Here is a 23,367-nt window from a genome sequence, read left to right on the forward strand (position 1 = left end):
AAAGAATATTCCTGCAAGTTTAGTGTGGAAAAAAGTGCAAATGCTAGGCCACAGCACTCTTTAACATAGGTAACCTTTCTGGTAACCATTCTATAAATACCAATGTTTGTACCACCTCAGCCTTATTACATGCTGTTCCCCCATTTATGCTCAGTTGGTGCTGCCCCAACTCTCCAGTGAACTGAATGTTCAAGGTTAACTTGGCAATAGCTGGATGGTATTTTGTAGGGTTACTGAAGACTACTCTGAAATACCAGGAAGCCAGTTTAGGAATTTTAAGAAAAGGATACAGAAAAACATATTCATAGGTCATCACTGGCTGAGGTTGTTATCGTGATGACCAATGCATAGTTCACAATGACATAATCCTTCGAAAGTCAATAACGAATTGACCAAGAATAAATTAGAAAACTTCAATCGTTGGGCACAGTGGCTCACACCTGTAATCCCAGCACTCTGGGAGGCCAAGGCGGGTGGACTTCCCTGAACTCACAGGTCCGAGACCAGCCTGAGCAAGAGCGAGACCCCATCTCTAAAAACAGCCAGGCATTGTGGTGACCTGTAGTTCCTGCTACTTGGGAGGCTGAGGCAAGAAAATCACTTAAGCCCAAGAGTTGAAGGTTGCCGTGAGCTATGACGCCATAGCACTCTGCCAAGGGTGACAAAGTGAGACTCTATCTCAAAGAAAAAAAAAAGAAAAAAGAAATTTCAATAGAAATAAATGTGTAAAATAGGATTTTTTTAAATTTAGAGAATATCGTCTCATAATCTGACAATGTACTGTAATTTTGTGCTATTGAGTCAATAACCTGATTTAAAAGACCAAACTGAGACACAGAGAGGCCCCTGACTGAGCTTACATACCTCCGAACTGGACAGCTCCGAACCTCTCTCATCCAAGTCCTTCAGAAGCTCAGCCAGCCTTTCCTTCTCACTGTCCATCATAACCACAGGGTTTCTTGAGTTCTTGGCCAACTATAGAATTTATTAATGGAAAACATCAAATACTCAAAGGAATTCACAGCTCAGGAAAAATGGGACCAGCGGCTTCCACAATACAAATACATGAAGGTAAAATTTGTGAGATTAGGCATTTTACAGTTACTAGATAATTTTATGCCAAATTTTTTGCAGAAGGCTAGTCTCTAAGCAAAGGGATTCCCACCATAAGCAGGCCTCTTCTCAACCATTCCAACAAACATTTCATAAAAGCTAATAATAAAACAAGCATTTTCAAACCTCTTCATATTATTTCACACATATAATATTTAATGTATATGGAAAAACACATTTGCTGAGACATTTGAAAGTAAACTTCTTGTCACTTTCTCTGTGTCATTTATTCACTATATGAAACTGCCTTTAAATTCAAGACCATCCTACGAAGAATTTAAAGAAAAGTTTGGTTACTATTTCCAAAAGGGGGAAAGGGAAACATCTGGTGGATCTGGTGTCTGTATCAGAGATATGGGGGACATTCTTCTGCTCTTGGAAAACTAATAAATCAACATACAATGAGCCAATGGAGAAAAAGAGACAAATCAAGTTAGAAAAGGTTTTCTGAAGAAGATCATACATGTATGAAGCACAGAAAAATCAAGAATCCCAGAGGCTAGTCCTGGCAGTGGCAGGCTACACTATGAATACAGTCTGCCTGGAAATAATATGCCAGTTGTGAGGTCAGGATCATATTTGACCTGTGAGGAATTACTTAACTCTCTCTTATCAATACTTCACAATCACCAAAGCGGTTTTCTGTGACTAGCTGCTCAAGTCCACCTCACCACACTTCTTGTTGTAAGTTAATTAATTGCATTCTGGTCTAATATAGGAGCCCCCTGTGACCTTGGTTAGTCTGAGTCTGTTTTGAAGACAAAGCAAGAGTCAGGTTGCAGGGTCTACAAGACCAAGGATGAGCACCTGAACTAATCAAAGCCAGTGATGTGCTGAGGGGGCTCAGCAAGGGGCAGGTGACCAGTTGGTTTCTCCAGCCTGGTCCTCCTGCTCTGCCAAGAGCATTTGCCATTCAAAGTTCTAAATCCGCTAGCTATAAAATCAGTCTCATTATTTAAAAAAAAAAACTATTTTACTAATATGCAATTTGAAATCTGGGAAACATTATCCAAAGCTTTTATATAAATAAATGTTTTTCAAATTACAGGAACCAGACTATTTCTGGATAGTGAAATAAATGCAGTTAGCATTTATTTAGAAGGGGCTAGGATAAGATTGGATGTAATGGAATAGGAAATATGAAATAGTGAAGTATGGATTTATAAAACTTTCCTGTCAGTCATATATGCTAATTCAATTGTATATGCACATATCATGGTCCAAAAAATATTTAAAGAAACTGAATACGATAATTACCACTTTTGCAACTCACTTAGTCCAAAATTGTGGCTTTTGAATTTCTAAGTACATACCTCGATGTTCCGCTTAATAAAATCCTGGTTGTGTTTACCCCTGAGCTCAATCTTTTCTGAATTTGAGGAAGATTTCCTTCCTGCTTTGATCAATGACTCATTTCTTCCCACATCATAGGTAAAATCTAATATCAAAAAATTTCAAAATTGTTTCATAATTATAATTATCAATTATTCTAAAACTTCATTTTAAGCATATACTAAAATATATAAGAAATAAAACACACATAGAAGAACTAACTTCTAAATTCCGGATCCAGAAACCCAATATATATGGAGATTTATTGTTAAAAAGATAAATGTGCTACCATAACTTCCAATGAAGTTCTCATAAAAATTCTTGTATTATTCATTATTACATATCAAATTTTCTTAGCTTAAACCAAGTTCTCATAACTTACAGCTAGTTTACAAAAATGATTTATTATATAGGATTTCCATCATCATAAAGTGGAGAGAATGGTATAACAAACTCTCAACAAATACATTCAACAATGATCAACTCATGACCAATCTGTGCCATCTTGAAGCCTGCCTACTTGGATTCACCTCTGAAAAAAATCAAATCAACTCAGTTCATTCATGAATATTTCTTTATACAGCTAATCTTCCCTTAGGACAATATGTATAATCACACGAATTAAAACATACCTTGATTGACATTGTGCATCTGCTTTTCATATTCTTCTGGAGGGACTTGAGTGTCAAATATTGAGAAAAAAGGGTCTTCGTGCTCATAACAAGTAGGATCTATTGATTCAAAAAGTCACTCATTCAATGCTCACAAAATAAATAAGGAATTCTCTACAAAGCTGTTTAAAAAAGAGAGAAGATTTAATATTCTTTCTAATGTTCCTCAATCCCTTCCACACACAGATTTCTTAAAACAATGTCATTGTCACTTTCAAGTAGAAATAACAATCATCTTTCCACACATGAGTCACTGAAACAAACTACAGGCAGCATTTCTCGAGAATTTAAGCATAAGAAGTAGGTACAGTTGGAGGGAGGTGGGTGGGGCCTTGATGTGTGTCACACTTTATGGGGGCAAGACATGATTGCAAGAGGGACTTTACCTAACAATTGCAATCAGTGTAACCTGGCTTATTGTACCCTCAATGAATCCCCAACAATAAAAAAAAAAGAAGTAGGTACAGTTTATACTAAAATATCACATTAACTCTCCAGAGATAATGGATCCAAATTCCAATGTTCATAATACAGAAGATATACACACTGCGTAACTGTAAAATGTTTTCTTTTTTCTCTTAGATCCCCAAGGGAGAGATTTCAAATACATGGTCAGTCATTAAGAGAAAAGAATGTGTTTTGGGGGGATGGTTCGGGGGGGGGGGCTCCAGGTGAGACAAAAGGAATGTGTTTAAAAGATATAACTGGGAGGCTCTTAGCAGGTTATCTTTCTGGTGATTTATTTGGGGGTGGGGTAATCATCATAAAGAAAATAGGACATTCTGTTTTTCAACTTTTTTTTTTTAATTTTTTAAATTTTCTTTCAATGTAATTTATTTTTATGCTCTCCTAGCTAATGCAGACTCTATATGTCTGCAAGAAACAACTAACATACATATCTGTTTTTAAAGTTTGTCTCTAGACCTTAACATGAGAGAATCCACCAGGCTGTGGCCCAGAGAGAAGGTTTCACTCCAGAAAACATGACAAGTCTTGAAGATATTGCAGGATCTACCACCTCTCCCTGAAACAAACCTGGTTCAAACACCCCTTCGGAGGTGACGCAAGCAAAGGAAGCAAGCAGAAGATACATTCACCTCAAGACGCAATCACCAAATCCAGAACATAAGCCCCAATAGTAAAAACTAACTCATTCCATAATAATGAATTGGGATTTATATTACAATGTTAGTCTTTGTATATTTTTGTGATGAGTTAGCCAAACACATTAGTGATACGGGGAGGTTGGGAGGGATAAGCTATGCAGAGGAGAAAAGGTTTAAAATACTTTTTTGAACAGTTTTGCTCCAAATGCTATTAGTGGGGGGTTTTAATAAAATTCATTAAAACAGACCCAGCAAGTCAGCAACTTGGCAACATTTATCAGTTTGGGTTATATCCTATTCTTGACCTGGTAATATACTTATTTTCAATCTTGTAATTCCTTTTAATAACAGTATCACTTAATTTTATACTAAAACACCTATAAAGACACAAATATATGAAAGTTTACAATACTGAAAGCTATTACAGCAAGACGATATTTGAGTATTTTAAACCTAAGGACTGCCCTATATTTAGATTAATCTCATGTTTAAATTCCCCCAGTGACCCCACGGCTCATCCTCCCAGTGGTGTTCATGGCCTCAGAGAGAGGTGGGTACAGCCCAGAACAAAGGTGCAGTAGCTCAGGCCTGAGTTTAAAAGACAACAGTTTTGAAAGTCAGGCATTCAATTACAAGAGCTTAACCCACGAAGAAAAAAGAAACACTCTGAATTCCAAAAGTCTCTTTAGATAATTCTTCCTTACTATTAAAAAAAACCCAACTCATTAATGTACAAGAAATGATGAAATTGGAAAATAACCACTCAGTAACCATCACAGTGAAAACTGATTCAGGTAAGAGTCATGGATCAATGATAAAACACATGGAGGTTAGCAGAACAACAGCCTCAGAGTATCTCCCCACAAGATAACTTACTTCCAAAAGGGAAAACAGTAAGTGCCGCGGACCGCCAGTCGAATGAGTCTCAGTCCGAGGGCTTTCAGGGCGAAACGGCTCAGGTTGATTGGAAGGTCGACGCAGGGTGATTTGACAGACTACTACACACCACGAGTGATGAGGAAAGTAGCTGTACTTTACTGATTTTTAGGCATGGTATTTATACATTTTTGACAATGTCTTACAAACTACAAAAGATATTTTTATGACTTGCTGATGCTTACAAAGTTCTTATCGAGTTTTGTAGATGGGAGTAGTCAACCGTCTTTTCTTAGACAATGTTTCTGCCCGTAAGGGGGAACAAAGGACTGCTGCTTATCAGCAGTTACTCTTTTACTTCTCTTTATCTATGTTTAAACCTTCTTTCTTTGTAAAACTGCTTTGTTCACATTTTGTATTTTTATATTTTTATATTTGATTATGATTTTTATGTTGTTAGTGAATTGATAGTGAATTATGTATATGTTTTAAGTGTATAGTGACAAAATTATAGAGAAAGCAATTTCATAGAAAACTTATTTCAAAGAAACAGTTTCAAAGGGACATAAGGTAGAGATAAGAGACCGGAGGGAGCGGGTATCTGGTAGGAACATCTTAACTTATCATCCCTGCATTCTCTTGATACATTGTTTCAATTAACTGACCTTTATGGTGGGAACGTGTTCCCTTGGAGACTTTTTAGTCTCCATTGTATAGATGAAGTCATGGATTAGTAAGTCATTATGTTTATTCTTAGTTTCTGAGGACATTCAAGCAACAATTAACCATTCAACTCAACAAACAAGTTTCAAACAGGTTTCAGGGTAAAGGTTACTCAGGCCTTTATGCCGCACCTCATGACTTCCTACGTTCACTAAAAGGCATGCTAGGCAACTTATGCGCTGCTGTCGCAAACCAGGGGGACTGGGGGCAACGCTCCGAGGAGCACCCACCGCCTTACCACAGTTTTTACAACGCGGACAGAGCCATCCCGCCACGGCTTGATGCCGGGGGTGCGGCATTTCCCCCTTTTTTGTTAATGAAACGTAGTTCAAAGAGGTCTTGGCGAACAGCCTTTAAGGAGGAAAAGACACAACGAAGGAGACAGGGTAACAGTAAAACAACACAGAATATCAGGCATCCAATAATGACAATAAACACAATGTACTGAATCCAGGACACAGGATTTAAAGATTTAAGATTGTCAGAGAGGGATTGAGCCAGTGAATCAAGAGAAGTGCTAGGTAAATGAGCTTCACTGATGGCAGTGATATCTTTTTGAAGAGTATGTAAATCATGTGTAATATCATTGTCCTTCCAGACACCCTGTAGATGAGCTTTAGTTTTGTCCCAGGAAGTGGACATATTATAAGGTAAAGGAGTTACACAAATAGCAGGAAAGGCAGAATGACATCTGGTTTGAAGTTTATGTTGTATAAACTTTATATCTTGTCCTAAGGCTAAAACTACTTCTTCTAGGATGTTAAGTTTTGCTTCAAGTTTATTATCTATGCTGGCTTGAGTCATTAAAGCTAGAGTTATGTTGCTGCTGAGAGAATTAACAAAGTGAGCTGTGTGAACTTCTTGAACCAAAGCAGTAGTGGCTACCGCAAATGTTGTGACTATAGAAATTAAAGCTAAAATACCGAGAATCAAAGCAGCCACAAACCTCTTAGGTCGAATTAATTGATTAACAGTATGTAAAACTTGTAAAGCAGAATTATCATACCAAGGATCATCTTGTAAATCAACAGGTAATAGTACATAAGAGGGTCTTTTAACAATTAAAACAGAATTAAACAAGCGTTCATTGAATAAATCAGTAGAAGTAAGACAATTTGTAACTTTACAAGCGGTACAAGAAATATGATAAGAGTTTTTAGATTGTGTAATAGTTAAGTACTTATTGGGAGCTAAAAGTAGAGCATATGGATATCCAACACAAGCTCTCACTGACATTGCATTTGGTTTTGGCATATTAGGTTTCTTTTCTAAAATTAAGTTGGATGCAGCAACAAGTCTGAATAAATCATAATGTATTTGAGTTTTATTTTTGTCTTGAGCCACCCATATGGGCTCAACTAGACCAGGTGTAAACCATCGTCGTATTGGTTGGGGAGTACCAGACCACTGATATTGATGAAATTTATCTAATTGTTTTGATAAATACTTATTATGATCATAACAAGAAGTAAGAGAATAATCCCAGATGACTGTGTTTGAATTTATAGGAGAATGTTTGTTGGCAGTATCTGGGAATCCACAGGAAAGCCAAGTAGGTGTTTTAGTTAATGATGATTCCCAGAACTGATTTTTATCTGTATATTTTTCTTTACAGTTAGGGAGGGGTAACGAGTTCACAGATAAACAGGTTTCATTATAATTAGGACTTCCAATAGTTTGTAATTCATATTCCCAAACATAACGTCTATTTGCATCATGAGGATCTGGAGCATCAGTTAAAAATACCCTGTAGCTAGTAGGTAAACAAAAAGGAGGTGTGTTGCCTCTTAAAGTAAAGCAAATAGGCAAGGAGTCGGCTTTGCCAGTGAAATTAATCAAAGCCGCAGCATGATGTCTGGATTCTGAGTCAGTTAAACCTCCTAAGCGGATAGAATCATTAGAAAGAATTTTTATGGGGTCTGGATCTAGCCAGCCCACAGGGTGTAGCAGTGGAGGATTAGGAACATAAGACCAATAAGCTGCAGTTTCTACCTTAGGAGTAGAGATTAGTGATAGAAACGCAAGAAAGTACATTGTAGGAGTTAGAGGGTTTCCTTGAGATATGAGAAGTTGTTTAGCTTGTTTCACCAGGGCACGGATTTGTGTCCACGTGGTCTTGGAGGGTTTCGGTGAAACTTCCACAGTCGTCCTCATTTGTGCAGATAGGATCTTCATCCGCCGCAGGCGTTGTCTTCTGCGCCGGGGTCTCCGGAGGAGCCGGTTTGATGAGCCGGTCTGGAATCCAGACGGGAGAGTCGGCATCCTGTGGAAATATGCAAGCATAGCCTCGTCCGGAGGTTAACAATACATCAGGGCCTTTCCATTGGCCCGATAATAAATCTTTCCAAAGAACTTTAGGAAGGGTGGCAGCCGATTGTGGCTGCCAATGGGAGAGAGCAGGGGTTAAATTGTTGGAGTTTACATTAAGGTGATTTAGGACGAATAAAGCATGGGTTAAAATATGATGAGGAGAGAAATATTTATGAGCTTTTTGTAGGCGTTCAATTTGTAATTTTAATATTTGATTAGTTCTTTCAACAATTGCTTGACCCTGAGGATTATACGGGATCCCCGTAGAATGAGAAATCTTCCACTGTATACAAAATTGTTCAAATGCTCGAGAGGTATAAGCTGGAGCATTGTCTGTTTTTAATTGATGAGGAACACCTAGCTGCTGAAAGCAGTAAAATAGGTGTTGTACAACATCTTTGTAGGCCTCGCCAGGTCTTGCAGAGGCACAGATAAAATGAGAAAAAGTATCAACAGTAACATGTACATATTGTAATTTTCCAAAACTAGACACATGTGTTACATCCATTTGCCATAATACATTGGGGCGTAAACCCCGAGGATTAACACCAAATTTTAAAGGATGATGAGTAATAGGACAGGCTTTACACTTTAAGACTATTTGTCTTGCCTGTTCTCTAGTAATTTGAAACATTTTTCTTAATGCGTTAGCATTTTGGTGATGTAAGGCGTGGCTTTCTTCAGCTTCAGCCACTGATGCCACCATAGTACGTGTTAACAAATCTGCAGTGGCATTTCCTTGGGCCAAAGGGCCAGGTAAATTAGTATGTCCTCTTATGTGACCAATATAAAATTGATTATTCCTTTGCTGAATTAAAGTTTGTAGTTTCTTTAATAAAGGTAGAATAGTTGAGGTTCCTGTTAAAAGAGCAGTTTCAAGAGCTGGAAAAAGAGAAGCAATATATTTTGAATCTGTGTACAAGTTAAACCTTTGTTTGAAATTATTAAAGGCCGAGATTAGAGCCCATAATTCTGTTTGTTGGGCGGAGGCTTGTGTAACCTCCTTAATAAGAGGAGACAGACCTGGACTAAAAACTACAGCCCGTCCTGTAGAGGAGCCATCTGTGAACAAGGTTATTGCATCAGACAGAGGCTGTTTGGAACACATAAGAGGAAATATAAGTGAAACTGTTTTTGTAAATTCAATTAAAGGATGTTTAGGATAATGGTATAAGATTTGACCTGCATAGCCTTGTAAGGCCAATACCCAATCATCATTATTTTGAAATAGTTGTTCCACTTGAATTTTATTATAAGCAGTTACAATTACATGAGGATCTTTACCAAATAATTCCCGTGATCTTTTTCTTCCTTTATCAATTAATAAAGACACCAGGTATGGATAATCAGCAACAATCTTTGTCTGAACATGTGGTAAATGAATCCATTCTAAAATACCTTCCTGCCATAGGCAAGCTGTAGGAGTATACTCAGTAGAAAAAATGAGTAAAGACCATGGGTTTTGATAATTAATTTGTTTAACCCTAGCTTGAGTTAAAGCCTGTTCAACAACTTGTAAAGCCTGCAAGGCTTCTGGAGTTAAATGTCTAGGGGAACGGGGATTAGAGTCTCCCTGTAAGATAGTAAACAAAGGACTAAGAGTTCCCGTAGTAATTTTTAGAAAAGGCCGAATCCAATTTATTTCTCCCAGTAACTTTTGATAGTCATTAAGAGTTTGTAATTTATCTCTCCGTATTTGAACTTTTTGAGGTGCGATATAATCAGAGTGAATCCATTGTCCCAGATAACTTAATGGTTTATCTCTTTGAATTTTTTCTGGGGCAATGACTAAGCCAAATTTAGTTAATTGTTCTATAGCCTTTTCTAGCATTAGCTGTACTTGTGGCAGCTCAGGATGAGCTAGTAAGATATCATCCATATAATGAATTATGTAAGCACTAGGAAATTGTTTTCTCAGTGCTGCCAATGCAGCCGCCACAAATTTTTGACATAAGGTAGGGCTGTTTTTCATGCCCTGTGGCAAAGTTTTCCACTGATATCTTTTAAACGGTTCCTGTAAATTCAAAGAAGGAACGCTGAAAGCAAAACGAGGACAGTCATCAGGATGTAGATTAATAGTAAAAAAGCAGTCTTGTAGATCAATAATTATAAGTGACCATTGTTCAGGTACTGCTACAGGAGATGGGAGCCCAGGTTGAAGGGAGCCCATGTCTTCCATAATGGCATTGACTGCTCTCAAATCTTGTAAAAGTCTCCATTTGCCAGATTTTTTCTTAATAACAAACACAGGAGTGTTCCACGGGCTAGTGGATTCCTCTAAATGACCCTTATCTAATTGCTCTTGTACTAAAATTTGTAATGCCTGTAACTTTTCTGTTGTTAGGGGCCACTGACTAACCCACACAGGAACATCTGTTAACCATTTTATTTTACAGGCATAGTTTTCTGCAGTGGCCCCTATGAAAAACACTGATCGTTTAGCTGATCACCTGTAACTAGTTTCATGTCTAGAACATGTAAAAGATCTCGTCCCCACAAAGTATAGGGTAGAGAGGGTAACACATAAGGTTGAAAGTAAATTTTCTTATCCTTATATTCACATAATAAATGAGATGTACTCCGCATAACACCAGAAACAGAACCTAAACCAACTAATGAAGACCCAGTCCGATGTACTGGCCAGGATTTTGGCCAGTCAGAAGCTGCAATGCAGGTTACATCAGCTCCTGTGTCCATTAACCCTTTAATAGGCCTGCCCTCAACTTTCATTTTTAACATTGGTCTATCATATAAATCATGTATGAGAGCTACACAGTCCTGATCAGTAAATCCAAATTGACCCTCTCCCCTGGCATCATGTAAGTGATAGGTGGGAAGTGGTATATATGGCAACAACAATAACTGAGCAATTCTTTGTCCCTTATGAATTTGTGTAGTTTCTACTAAAGACTTTACCATGACTTTAATTGTATTCTCAGTGTCAGAATCAATAACTCCCGGAATAACTTCAAAATGTTTGGTATAATTGGAACTGCGACCTAAAATAACACCCACTGTGCCCGGTAACAATTTTCCTTTAATTCCAGTAGGAACTAGAGTAACACCATCATGTTTAGATATAATTATGTCTTTAGAGCTGGCAAGATCAAGGCCTGCACTGCCAGGAGTTCCACGCGGGAGGTCATGAATTGTCCATTCTGGCGGTATACAATTAGTGGTAGATGTAGGCTCTAAAAAAGGTTGTACTACAGTAGACTTAGGCTCTCCCTTGGGGTCGGGGCTGGGAGAATGCCCCTCATCTAGTTTTTTGACCTATTGCCATTATTAGCATTTGCACCCTTGTCAGACAAGGGGGTTCCATCTTTATGAAACTTAGATTTACATTCATTTCTCCAATGCCTGCCCTTCTTACAACGAGGGCATGGTCCCGGGGGTAGTCCACGAGACTTATCATTACTATTATTATTATTGGAAAACTTTTTACAATCCTTTTGTATGTGGCCATGCTTCCCGCAATTATAGCAGGTAGGTATGGCATGCGGGGGTGTACAACCAAAACATGTGTTGCTAGGATCTCTATCAAGAGCATTCTTAACATATGAACTAAATTTCTGACCCCGCATAGCTGCAGCAAACGCCATTCCCTGGACGATTGCTGGTGAGGCATCCATGCATGCTTTAATATAATCTTGTATTGTACCCGTTTTTCTGAGTGGACGTATTAAGTCCTGACACAGCGTATTTGCATTTTCCCAAGCTAACTGCTTGAGTAGTAATGCTGTGCCCTCAGACGGTGGGAGCATTCTATTAATAGCTTCTTCTAGGCGAGAAATAAAGTCAGGATAGGATTCTTCCATACCCTGTTTTATGCCTGCTAAAGTTGTGCCCTTAGTACCTGGAGGAGGTATTCTGCGCCAAGCAGAAACTGCATTGTGGTTAATCATTTCTAAAAATTGCCGTGGTAGTTTAATTTGATTTTCAGAGGTGGCAAATTCATCTGTTCCTAAAAGCATAGATAACGTGGGCTGTGCCTTTCTACCTACATGTTGATTAACGCTTTCTCTGCATCTATCCTCATATTCTGTTCTCCATAAAATATAGTCACCTGGGGAAAGCGTGGCCTTGGCCGTTTGTTGCCAATCATACGGAGTAAGCCACTGACTGCTAATTGATTCTACAATTTGTAAAGTATAAGGGGCAGAAGCTCCCGATGTACGGACAGCTTGTTGCAATTCTTTAAGTGTCTTTAACGACAGAGGTTCCCAGGTGGGTGGTGCCCTTTCCTCAGTAGGAAAGCGTACCGGGAAAGCGAAAGTAAAATCTCCCTGCTGACGGGCTTCTCGCACCGCCGCCTGAAAGCCTATGGGCGGCGGGGGGAGACAAGGAGGCACACGGGGGAGTGGAGCCCGCAAAGTTGGCCTAGGTGTGGTCATAGGCATACGGACTGCCGGATAAGCTCGGCGAGGGTGAATGAAATCATGCATTCTATCCTTTTCATCTGGTTTAGTAAATTCATCCACCACATCCCACTCGTCACTATCCGAGGAATTATCAACCGGTGGGAGCGGCGGTATAATATCTTTGAGTGTTGGAGCTGAGGGGATGACGCTCTCAGCATTAGATACTGGCTCAGGGTCTTTAAGAGCCTCTGGGGGGACTTCATCATAAATGGGTGCCACCTTAGTTTCAGGGCTTTCAGCCTCCGAATCAGTTTCTCTTATAAATGCTTCTAAGAAGGTATTGTCAGCCAAAAGTTCTCTAACCTGTAACCACAAAGGAAAAGCCTGTGGGGGCAAAACCTGCTCCCCATGCTCCTGCATGTAATTCCGCATCTCGCGTCCCACTCTCTTCCAGTCGGAGAGAGAGAGAGAGCCTTCCTCCAGAAACCAAGGACTAACCAACTTTATGAAATGCATAAGCTCCTCCAACCGTTTGAGAGACACATGAAAACCATTTTTCTCTAACAGCCGCTGTATCATGACACTGAGCATGCGTTCCTCTTTTCCTAATGTATGCCCCATGTTGTCCTGCGGATTACTCACACTTAACCGGTCAGCCTTTACCGGCGGGACTCGAGCTCCCTGGTGAGAGTCGCCTTCAATCTGAAAAGAGAGGAAAGAAAGAAAAAGAAAGATCACCTGTCCTTCAAGTCCCTGTTCGAGGGCGCCAGCTGCCGCGGACCGCCAGTCGAATGAGTCTCAGTCCGAGGGCTTTCAGGGCGAAACGGCTCAGGTTGATTGGAAGGTCGACGCAGGGTGATTTGACAGACTACTACACACCACGAGTGATGAGGAAAGTAGCTGTACTTTACTGATTTTTAGGCATGGTATTTATACATTTTTGACAATGTCTTACAAACTACAAAAGATATTTTTATGACTTGCTGATGCTTACAAAGTTCTTATCGAGTTTTGTAGATGGGAGTAGTCAACCGTCTTTTCTTAGACAATGTTTCTGCCCGTAAGGGGGAACAAAGGACTGCTGCTTATCAGCAGTTACTCTTTTACTTCTCTTTATCTATGTTTAAACCTTCTTTCTTTGTAAAACTGCTTTGTTCACATTTTGTATTTTTATATTTTTATATTTGATTATGATTTTTATGTTGTTAGTGAATTGATAGTGAATTATGTATATGTTTTAAGTGTATAGTGACAAAATTATAGAGAAAGCAATTTCATAGAAAACTTATTTCAAAGAAACAGTTTCAAAGGGACATAAGGTAGAGATAAGAGACCGGAGGGAGCGGGTATCTGGTAGGAACATCTTAACTTATCATCCCTGCATTCTCTTGATACATTGTTTCAATTAACTGACCTTTATGGTGGGAACGTGTTCCCTTGGAGACTTTTTAGTCTCCATTGTATAGATGAAGTCATGGATTAGTAAGTCATTATGTTTATTCTTAGTTTCTGAGGACATTCAAGCAACAATTAACCATTCAACTCAACAAACAAGTTTCAAACAGGTTTCAGGGTAAAGGTTACTCAGGCCTTTATGCCGCACCTCATGACTTCCTACGTTCACTAAAAGGCATGCTAGGCAACTTATGCGCTGCTGTCGCAAACCAGGGGGACTGGGGGCAACGCTCCGAGGAGCACCCACCGCCTTACCACAGTTTTTACAACGCGGACAGAGCCATCCCGCCACGGCTTGATGCCGGGGGTGCGGCAAGTAAGTTTATCATGGAGACTTTTTTCCTTCTCACCTACATGTGGAGAAACCTGGCAGACATCACCTGAACAAATGGCCAAAGTTGACATCCCAGTAGAGGGAGGATCAATACTGTGCACTTCCAGTCACGAGGTGCTGAGAAGCCCACAGCGTCACTTCTGTGGGATTGAGCAGAAACAAACCCAAATTGGAGGAAATTCTACAAAATAATAGACTTCAAAAATGCCAATGTCACAAAATACAGGGAAAGACTAAAGGCATAAGACAACTAAATGTAATACATAACCTGGGGTTTTCCCTGCTGTAGAGGATTTTAGCGGGGCAATTGGCAAAATCTCAATAAAGCCTATAAATTGGATAACAGTATTATAGAACAGTTTTGTATCACTTCCTGAGATCAGGAAATGTTAATGTTAATTTCCTGATCTGTGTGTGTGTGTGTGTGTGTGTGTGTGTGTGTCCTTGTGGGGAGAGGGAGAGGAGAGGGAAATGGAGGGAGAGAGAGAAGAAGAGAACATGGTAAAATGTTAATATTTAGAGAATCTAGATAAAGGGTATTTGAGAATTCTTTGAACTGTTCTTATGACTTTAAATGCCAAATTATGTCAAAATAAACAGTTTAATAGGAAAATTTTTTAAATTCCTCTCCTCATTACAAACATTTATGTGAGAAGGAAAAAAGCAACTCCCTTTAGAGATCAAGAGCCAAGGCTTTGAGGATTGAGCAGGGTTTTTAGTAAGAGTCCTGAAGGGGAAGATGGCAGGATGTGATTTAAGTTGTTTCCTGCCGCCTAGGGAAGAAATTGAAGCCCATCCCAGGTAAGGGAGGAGGACCTACAAGAGCATCTGAGGGGATGAGTTTAGCGCAGACACAAGAGACACAAGGCGAGGCTGTTCCCTTAAACATACCCATGGAATCCTAAAGTTGGAATCCTGAAGAAGTTGGGGAGCCCGGAGCAGAGTGGGCACTGTCCCACTGCACACCCGGAATTCAGGGGAGACTCCACACAGGCACACAGCGCTCCCCATCCTCCCATGATAGTGTCTCACAGCTGTAATGGCAGTATGCCATGTTTACAGAGACACAGGGCATGGGATGTTCACACGCACGCACGCACGCAACCATGTCATCCCTTGTGGCTGGTGTGTGGCATGCAGGAGACCAGAAGTTCTCCCAGCCCCTGTAGAGAAGCCTGGAGCTATGATAAAAGGGTGACATACAGTGCAAGGCTCATACCAGAGAGGATGTGGCAGGGACCATGTACATCATCAGCCTCTAATGCCAGATGACAAAAGGCTAAATGGGACCAGCTACAAGTCAGCAGATGCCCAAGCTAGCTTACAATAGCCACAGATCAAGCAGGCTGAGACAGCTCTGAGAGAACAGGGAGGATCAGAGGCCGCCTCCCGCCATCCCAGGATGCTCCACAAGCCTCCTGCTGAGTGCAGACACCAGCCCGAGAGCAGGGAGGAAAAGGCAAGAGGCGAGGAAGTCCTGAGTAAGGATTTACTTGAATGAAACCGAGCTTGCTTACAGGATAGTTTTAACAGAAATGATTTAACTCGAAATTTTCTCTCTGTAAAGTAGAAATGAAAGTTCATCAATCAGTTGAGTATAGATATGGAAATACAGCCTCATTTCGGAACATCTGAGTTATACCATTTTTTTAAAATGCACTTTACAAGTATAGTAAGTTCTTAGAAATTGTACCTTTATGCAAAACAACAAATAACAAAACCAACTTAATGTGAGCTAATGGATACAAGCAAGAGTTAAGTCCCTACAATATATTTCTGTAAGTCACTAAACTTCCAAATAAAGATTCAAAATACTTCTAATATTAAATACTGAAATAAATGTGAGCTATACATACATTTAAGAAAGATGTGGTGGTGGTTTAAGTCAAAAGAATAAAGGTTTTCAAAGGGCAAGCTGTGCATCTCCTCCACACACACACACACACACACAGTTCCAAAACAAACAGTAACAAATGTGTCCCAGTCTCTGAGCCCTTTTGTACTAAATTGTTTATTGTCATACATTTGTATGATTATCATATACTTTGAGTTTTTATTTTATGATCATTTGTATTCATTCCTTCTTTTTTCAACCCACTTATTCCAGTTCAAGTTCACAAAGATCTCTGGCAGGAGCCTATCCCAGCAGCCCAGGGCACAAGGCAAGCACCCACTCTGGATAGGATGCCGTCCCATGGCAGGGTGCAAATCTCACCCACACACCTCACAAAGACAGAGACCAGTTAGATGACGCCAGTTCACCAACAGGCTCGTCTTTGGGATGTGGAGGACCATCTCCCAGAGAAAATCCACGCAGACCTGGGAGAATATGCAAACCCCACCCAGACAATTCCTAGGTGCCAGGAATCTGTTTTTTCCCTTCATCAATGTTATGACAAAATGACATTTAATGAAATAACTTTATTTAAAGACCTGCTATATCTATCACCAGTCTCCAGAAGCAATTGCTACTAACACAAATGATAGAAAGGGATAAAGGAAAGTGATCAGTGTCTAGGTCAGCTTTGCCTATTAAAACAGGGCACAGCTGGGTCTTGAGGGAAGGCAGTCCCCTGACTCAAAGAGAAAAGGAAGAAATCAACCAGAAACCAACTCTCATCTCCTTGACCATCAGAACAGTTTCCAGAGGCAGTTCAAATGCTGTTACTCAGCTCTTGTCACACCTCTTTCTATGTTCAGAGGCTGACATTCCTAGAAAGCAGAAATTTGCGATGGAAATGGAGCTCTGCAAGCAAATCCTCATGGCAGAGACAGAGGCTAGACATGGAGACACCCCTCCCCCACCCCGTGAGCCAGGGGTTATACTTGCCCCCAACATTCCATCAGTTGTGGGTATCAAAATCCCAACAAAGACAGCAGAGCCCCCATCGTTAACTTCAGCTGGACACTTTAAATTGGAATGTCAGCCTAGCACAGCAACCCACCCTGCACGCACAGATTTGAAATGAGAATGTTACCAGAATCAGGGGGGACAGTGAGCAGACCCAAGTCAAATGCACCCTTTCCCTCGGCTGGCAAACGGCAAGTGTGGATGAATTTCACCTCATCTGAGGGAAAAATGGAAAACAAATCAAACAGCATCCTGGCAATTAGTGGGAGAGCAGTTTGAAAACATTTATTATAAAAAATCATCATACAATGTCTACAAACTTTTGGACATCGTCAGTATATCAAAATACATGACATTAAAAAAAAATACATGACATTTGTGAAACTAGAGGATAAAGTCGCAGGAGAGAGTTAACTAATATACAAAGACAAGAGGATGGGAATATAAAAATAAAGGGGGGGAAGACAGGGGAGAGGAGTGAAAAAAGGAGGCATTACAAGGAAACAATGTGCAGCGTGTCTTTTAATAAGGTATTTTAAAAGTTAACATGTACTTACTGGGCCCTAATGGTGCTTCTTTTTGGCCTGCCAGCCTGCCCCGCCTTCCCCCACCCTTTCTTTGCTTGCTTTTTTCCTACTTTTCTCTTATATAAACCATACTTCTAACTATAATCTAAGCTCATATGAAAAGTTTACACTGTTGGAAGTCTAAATCATATAAAAATATACTTTTTTCTATGTTAAGAAAGTCAAGAAAAAATGTGGGGCATTGGCCCCTCCATCCAGTACTATGAGGAATTTAGGATTGTCTTACTCACCTTTCCCCCACTTTTCAGCTTCTGTTCATATAATATGAAGTTTTAGGCCTAGTAATTATTATTCTTATCTTCTCATATAGAGTAATTTTTGAGTATTCTGACATTTGGATTTGTAAACATACAATTTTTTCTGTTCACTTCTGTGTACAATTAGTGGTAGTGCTCAGTGATAATTCCTTTATATACAACTTTTCTAATCCTAGGTTTTAAATTTTGATGCATTTGCTAGCTGGCTGAAGTTTGCAAATTGTTTCCCCAAACAATATCAGTGGTAAATCTTCTAGTGTCTACCATATCTGAGAATATCTTTCTATTGTCTTCACATTGATAACAGAAGCTATATAAAATTCCTGTACTTTTTCTCCATTGCAAAAAAGAAATCTGAATTCATCTATCATTCTTTTACAGCAAAATAAAGTGAGATCATTCTACTTTTAGCCTGGATGGTTTGAAGATTTCTTAGTGCATTCTCGTGATTCAAAATTCTTGCCAGGATATAGATAGGTATTAGCCTTTTATCATGAATTGCGTATATACTATATTTTTAAAATCATAAAAGTTTCCTTTGCTTATTGTTTCTGTAACAGTTACACTGATTTATTTTTCAGAAATGTCTGTAATTTTTAGCTAGAATTCCTATTCCCTGCCTCCACACTTACTATCATTTATTTCATTTCCTCATCTAATTATCCCTTCATACTGAGGAGCAACTCTTACTGCCTTGATTCTCCTTCAATCTTAACTACACTCTTTACTACAATAAAGTACACTTTTCCTTGTAATATGTCCTCATCTTATTTAGCAGCTTTTAAAAATCACCCCCTTGTCTTTTTATCTTAGCCTACTCTTTCTTCAGGGCTTTCTCCTCTGGTTTTACAAATAATATGAGTTTTCAATTATGCCGAGGATTCCAATTAGTTTTCAAAACCTAATGAAAGCACAATTATATTGAGAGACCTTAAAAGAACTCTCTAAGAGGAATCTAAATCAGATCGACAACTAATAAGTACATTTTGTACATTTCAGTTCATTCTCTGCAGACAGAAATAGTTCTCCTTTTCCAATGGCCATGAAATCCTTACAAAGGTTAATCATATATTAGGCCAACATCATTACATATTTAATTGTATTTTAGGCCAAGCAATTCTTTATGTGGAGCTTCCTTGTCTAATTGCTGACCTTTAGCATACTTGACCTCTGGCCTAGTGCCAAAAATACTAGTAGTCCCCCATGGTCACCTACAGCACATTCTTAGGCCAATCAAAACTGCACACATCCAACTATCCCCTACTATTGAGACCCTCTTTACTAGACTAGAAATAAATTCAAACTATCAAACCAGTTCTAAGAAAGACATTTATAGTAATAAATGCATACATTATGAAAGAAGATCCCAAATAAATAGACTGACATTACACCTCAAGGAACTAGAAAAAGAACAAACTAAACCAAAAGTTAGCAGAAGGAAGAAAATAATAAAGGTCAGAACAGAAATAAGTGAAATAGAGAACAGGAAAAATATCAGTAAAACTAAAAGTTGTTTTTATTTTTGTTTTTTCAAAATTCTCAAAAAGAAAGAGACAAGACTCAAATATACAAAATCAGAAATGAAAGTGGAGCCCTATCAACAGATGCCTAAGAAGTAAAAAGGTCCCTAAGGGACTATTGTGTCAACAAGTTTAATAATGCAACTTAGAAAAATGAGACCTACTAATATTGGACCAGGAAGAAATAGAAAGCCTGAACAGACCAATAACAGAGATTAAAGTAACAATTAAAAACTTCTTAAAAAAAAAAAACAATTAAAAACTTCTCAACAATTCCAAGAGTATCTTGGTGGAATCTTTAGGGTTTTCTAGATACAAGATCATCATATCATAAGCAAAAAGCAATAGTTTGATCTTCTTTGTCTCCATTTGGATACCCTTAATCTTTTTCTCTTACCTAATTGCTTTAGCTAGGACTTCCACAACTATATTGAACAAAAGTGGTGACAGTGGGCATCCTTGTCTTGTTCTGCTTCTAAGTGGAAATGCTTTCAAGTCTCAGGTTATAAAATCAATGCATACAAATCAGTAGCATTCCACAGTCAAGCTGAGAATCAAATCAAAGACCCAATATCTTTCATAATAGCTACAAAGAAAAAAATATCTAGGAATATATTTAATCAAGGAGGCAAAAAATCTCTATAAAGAGAACTATAAATCACTGAGGAAGGAAATTGCAAATGATGTAAACAAATGGAAAAACATATCATGCTCAGGTATCAGCAGAATCAACATTGTTAAAATGTCCATACTACCCAAAATGATTTCCACATTTAATGTAGTCCACATTAAAATATCAACATCATTTTTTGCAGATCTAGAAAAACAATTCTATGCTTCATTTGAAACCTGAGAAGAGCCAGAATAGCCAAAGCAAACTTAAGCAAAAAGGACAAATTGGGAAACATCGCTTTATCAGACATTAACTATACTATAAGGTTATAGTGACCAAAAAGCATGGTATAGGCACATATATAGACATATAGAAGAAATATACAGTCTTCTGTAGCCACATACAGAAGACTGAAACAGGATCTACCACTCACTAAAATTAATTCAAGATAAATAAAAGACTTAAACCCAAGAAATGAAACCATTAAGTATTCTAGAAGAGAATATTGGAAAAACTCTTATAGATATTGGTCTAGGGAAAGAACTGATGATGAAGATCCTACTGGCAATCACAGAAGCTACAAAAATAAATAAATTAAAAGCTTCTGCACAGCCCAGGAAACAATCAACAGACTGAACCGACAATCTACAGAATGGGAGAAAAGTATTTGCATGCTATACATCTGATAAAGGGCTAATAACTAGAATCTATAAAGAACTCAACTAAATCAGTGAGAAAAATAAATCAAATACCTCATTAAAGAGTAGGCAAAAGATAAGAACAGAAGCTTTACAAAATAAGATAGATTAATGCCTAAAAACATGAGAAAACACTCAATATCACTAATGATCAGTGAAATGAAAATCAAAACCACAATGAAATATCACCTAAATCCTAGGAGAATGGCTTTTATAAAAAAATCCCAAGATGAGAGGCGGAGCAAGATGGCAGCCGAGTAATAGCTTCCTTGCATCTGGGCACCGTGAGTCTGGGGAGATAGGATTCCAGGCATCTCTGGCTGGTGGGAACTGCCTATCATCACTCCTATGAGGATACAGGGAGTCAGCAAGAGACTTCTGGACCCCAAGAGGAGGACTAAAACAGTGGAAAACTGGCAAGTGGTCGCGTGTGTTCAATCCGTCTAAACCCGCCCACAACTGTAAGTTCAGTAGCAGCGAGACTGCAAACCAGAAAGGCCTTACCTGTGAACTGTTTTGATGTCCTTGGGCTTGGCACTGGGTTGAACTGCCCTGGGGAAGGCCTGAGCGGGAGTGCGGAGAACTTTGGCCGTTGTCTAGGGCCCCAGTCTGAGCCGCTGAGCCAGACGGAGCTAACAGTCTTTGGCGGTGGGTCACACGGAACCATTGTCAGTGATCTGCCCCGGCAAGCTCCGCCCTCAGGGTCTCAGAGCTAGAAACGGGTGGGAGCTTGTAACCCAGCAACCAAGTAGCCTAAGGGTGGGGTTTGAGCCACCTTGCAGCCCTAACCCTCAGGGGCAGAGTGAGACCGGTTTTGGCACACTGAGTAAGCGGATAGCCACTTCAGCAGTGATTCCAGCGAGAAAGCTGGGAAAGCTTCTGCTCAGCAAGTTTACAAGTTCAAAGTGCCTTTTAAGTGGGCTGAAGAGAGATTTAGGGTGTCTACCTGCTGGGGTTTGAGAAATCAGCAGCCTCCAGTCGTATCAGAACTGTGACTAACATCTCATACCCCAGAAGACCACGTGTTGCCCAGACAATATTCAATAACATATACAAACTGCTTTGTTTTTGGTTGTGTATTTTTTTTCTTTTTTTTTGTTTGGTTGTTTTTTTTTTTGTTTGTTTATTTTGACATTGTTGATGTTCTTTTGTTTTTTAATTTCAATCTTTTCCATACAGATCCCTTTTTCTTTCTCAACTTTTCTAGTATAATTATAATTTCCCATTGCTGCCTTTTTTAATAACTACAACTTCATTTTTGCTAGTGTTTCTACCGCTATCATTTGGTTTCTCACCCAATTGTATCCCCGTAAAGTTTTCTGTTTGCTTGTTTTGGTTTGATTTATAGCATTTTTGTCTTTCCTCTCTACTTGGTGGAGGTGGGGTACTGTGTCTGATCAGGTTAGCAAAGAGCTGCTGACCTCAAGGGAACCACCCAACTGGGCAACCCCAGAAGGTGGGGTTTTTTTAAGGTTGAGTCAAAGTACCCTACTGTACACCTATATTGCCCTGTCTCCCTCTTTCTGTACCTCTCTTCTTTTTGTCAATATTCCTTATCCCCACCCCCTCTCCTTTCTCTATCTTTCTTTTTTTTTCTTATCACTCGGTCCTCCTTTCTTTCATCCCTTTTTTGCTCCTCAACCTTCTCACCCTTCTGGTCCTGTAACCCTTAGTCCACAGGCACAAGAACTTAAAGAGCAAGAGGAAGTGAAAGGAAAATTAGGGCAAGGAAACAGATAAAAGAAATCACTCATGAGGAAGAATCAGCAGAAAACTCCAGGCAACATGAAGAACCAGTCCAGAACAACCCCGCCAAGGGACCATGAGGTAGCTACTGCAGAGGATTCCACCTATACAGAAATGTTAGGAATGACAGAAAGGGAATTTAGAATACACATGTTGAAAACAATGAAAGAAATGATGGAAACAATGAAGGAAACTGCTAATAAAGTGGAAAATAACCAAAAGGAAATCCAAAAACAGAATCAAATAAGAGATGAACGATATGAAGAATATAAAAAGGATATAGCAGAGCTGAAGGAAATGAAACAGTCAATCAGGGAACTTAAAGATGCAATGGAAAGTATCAGCAACAGGTTAGACCATGCAGAAGAAAGAATTTCAGAGGTAGAAGACAAAGTTGTTGAGATAACTCAGATAGTAAAAGAGGCAGAAAAGAAGAGAGAGAAAGCAGAACGTTCACTGTCAGAATTATGGGACTTTATGAAGCGTTCCAACATAAGAGTTATAGGAATTCCAGAAGGGGAAGAAGAATGCCCCAGAGGAATGGAAGCCATACTAGAGAATATTATAAAAGAAAATTTCCCAAACATCACCAAAGATTCTGACATACTGCTTTCAGAGGGATATCGGACCCCAGGTCGCCTCAACTCTAACCGAGCTTCTCCAAGACACATTGTGATGAGCCTGTCCAAAGTCAAGACAAAAGAAAAGATTCTGCAAGCTGCCAGGAGTAAGCGCCAGTTGACCTACAGGGGCAAATCCATCAGAGTGACCGCAGACTTCTCTAATGAAACTTTCCAAGCAAGAAGACAATGGT

General features: G+C 39.3%; 1 protein-coding gene across 1 annotated transcript in view; it reads right to left on the reverse strand.

Annotated features, from left to right (window-relative positions):
- FSIP1 (fibrous sheath interacting protein 1) overlaps nt 1–23,367 on the reverse strand; it is a 200,919-nt gene that overhangs the window by 140,826 nt on the left and 36,726 nt on the right. Inside the window, exons 6-8 of the mRNA XM_053595539.1 lie at nt 3,078–3,176; nt 2,427–2,551; nt 865–975 (exon numbers count right to left, since the gene is read on the reverse strand). Coding sequence (XP_053451514.1) covers nt 865–975; nt 2,427–2,551; nt 3,078–3,176 — 335 coding nt within the window. The remainder of the gene's footprint in view (nt 1–864; nt 976–2,426; nt 2,552–3,077; nt 3,177–23,367) is intronic.

The sequence above is a fragment of the Nycticebus coucang genome, chromosome 6 (assembly GCF_027406575.1).
Source record: "Nycticebus coucang isolate mNycCou1 chromosome 6, mNycCou1.pri, whole genome shotgun sequence".
NCBI lineage: Eukaryota > Metazoa > Chordata > Mammalia > Primates > Lorisidae > Nycticebus > Nycticebus coucang.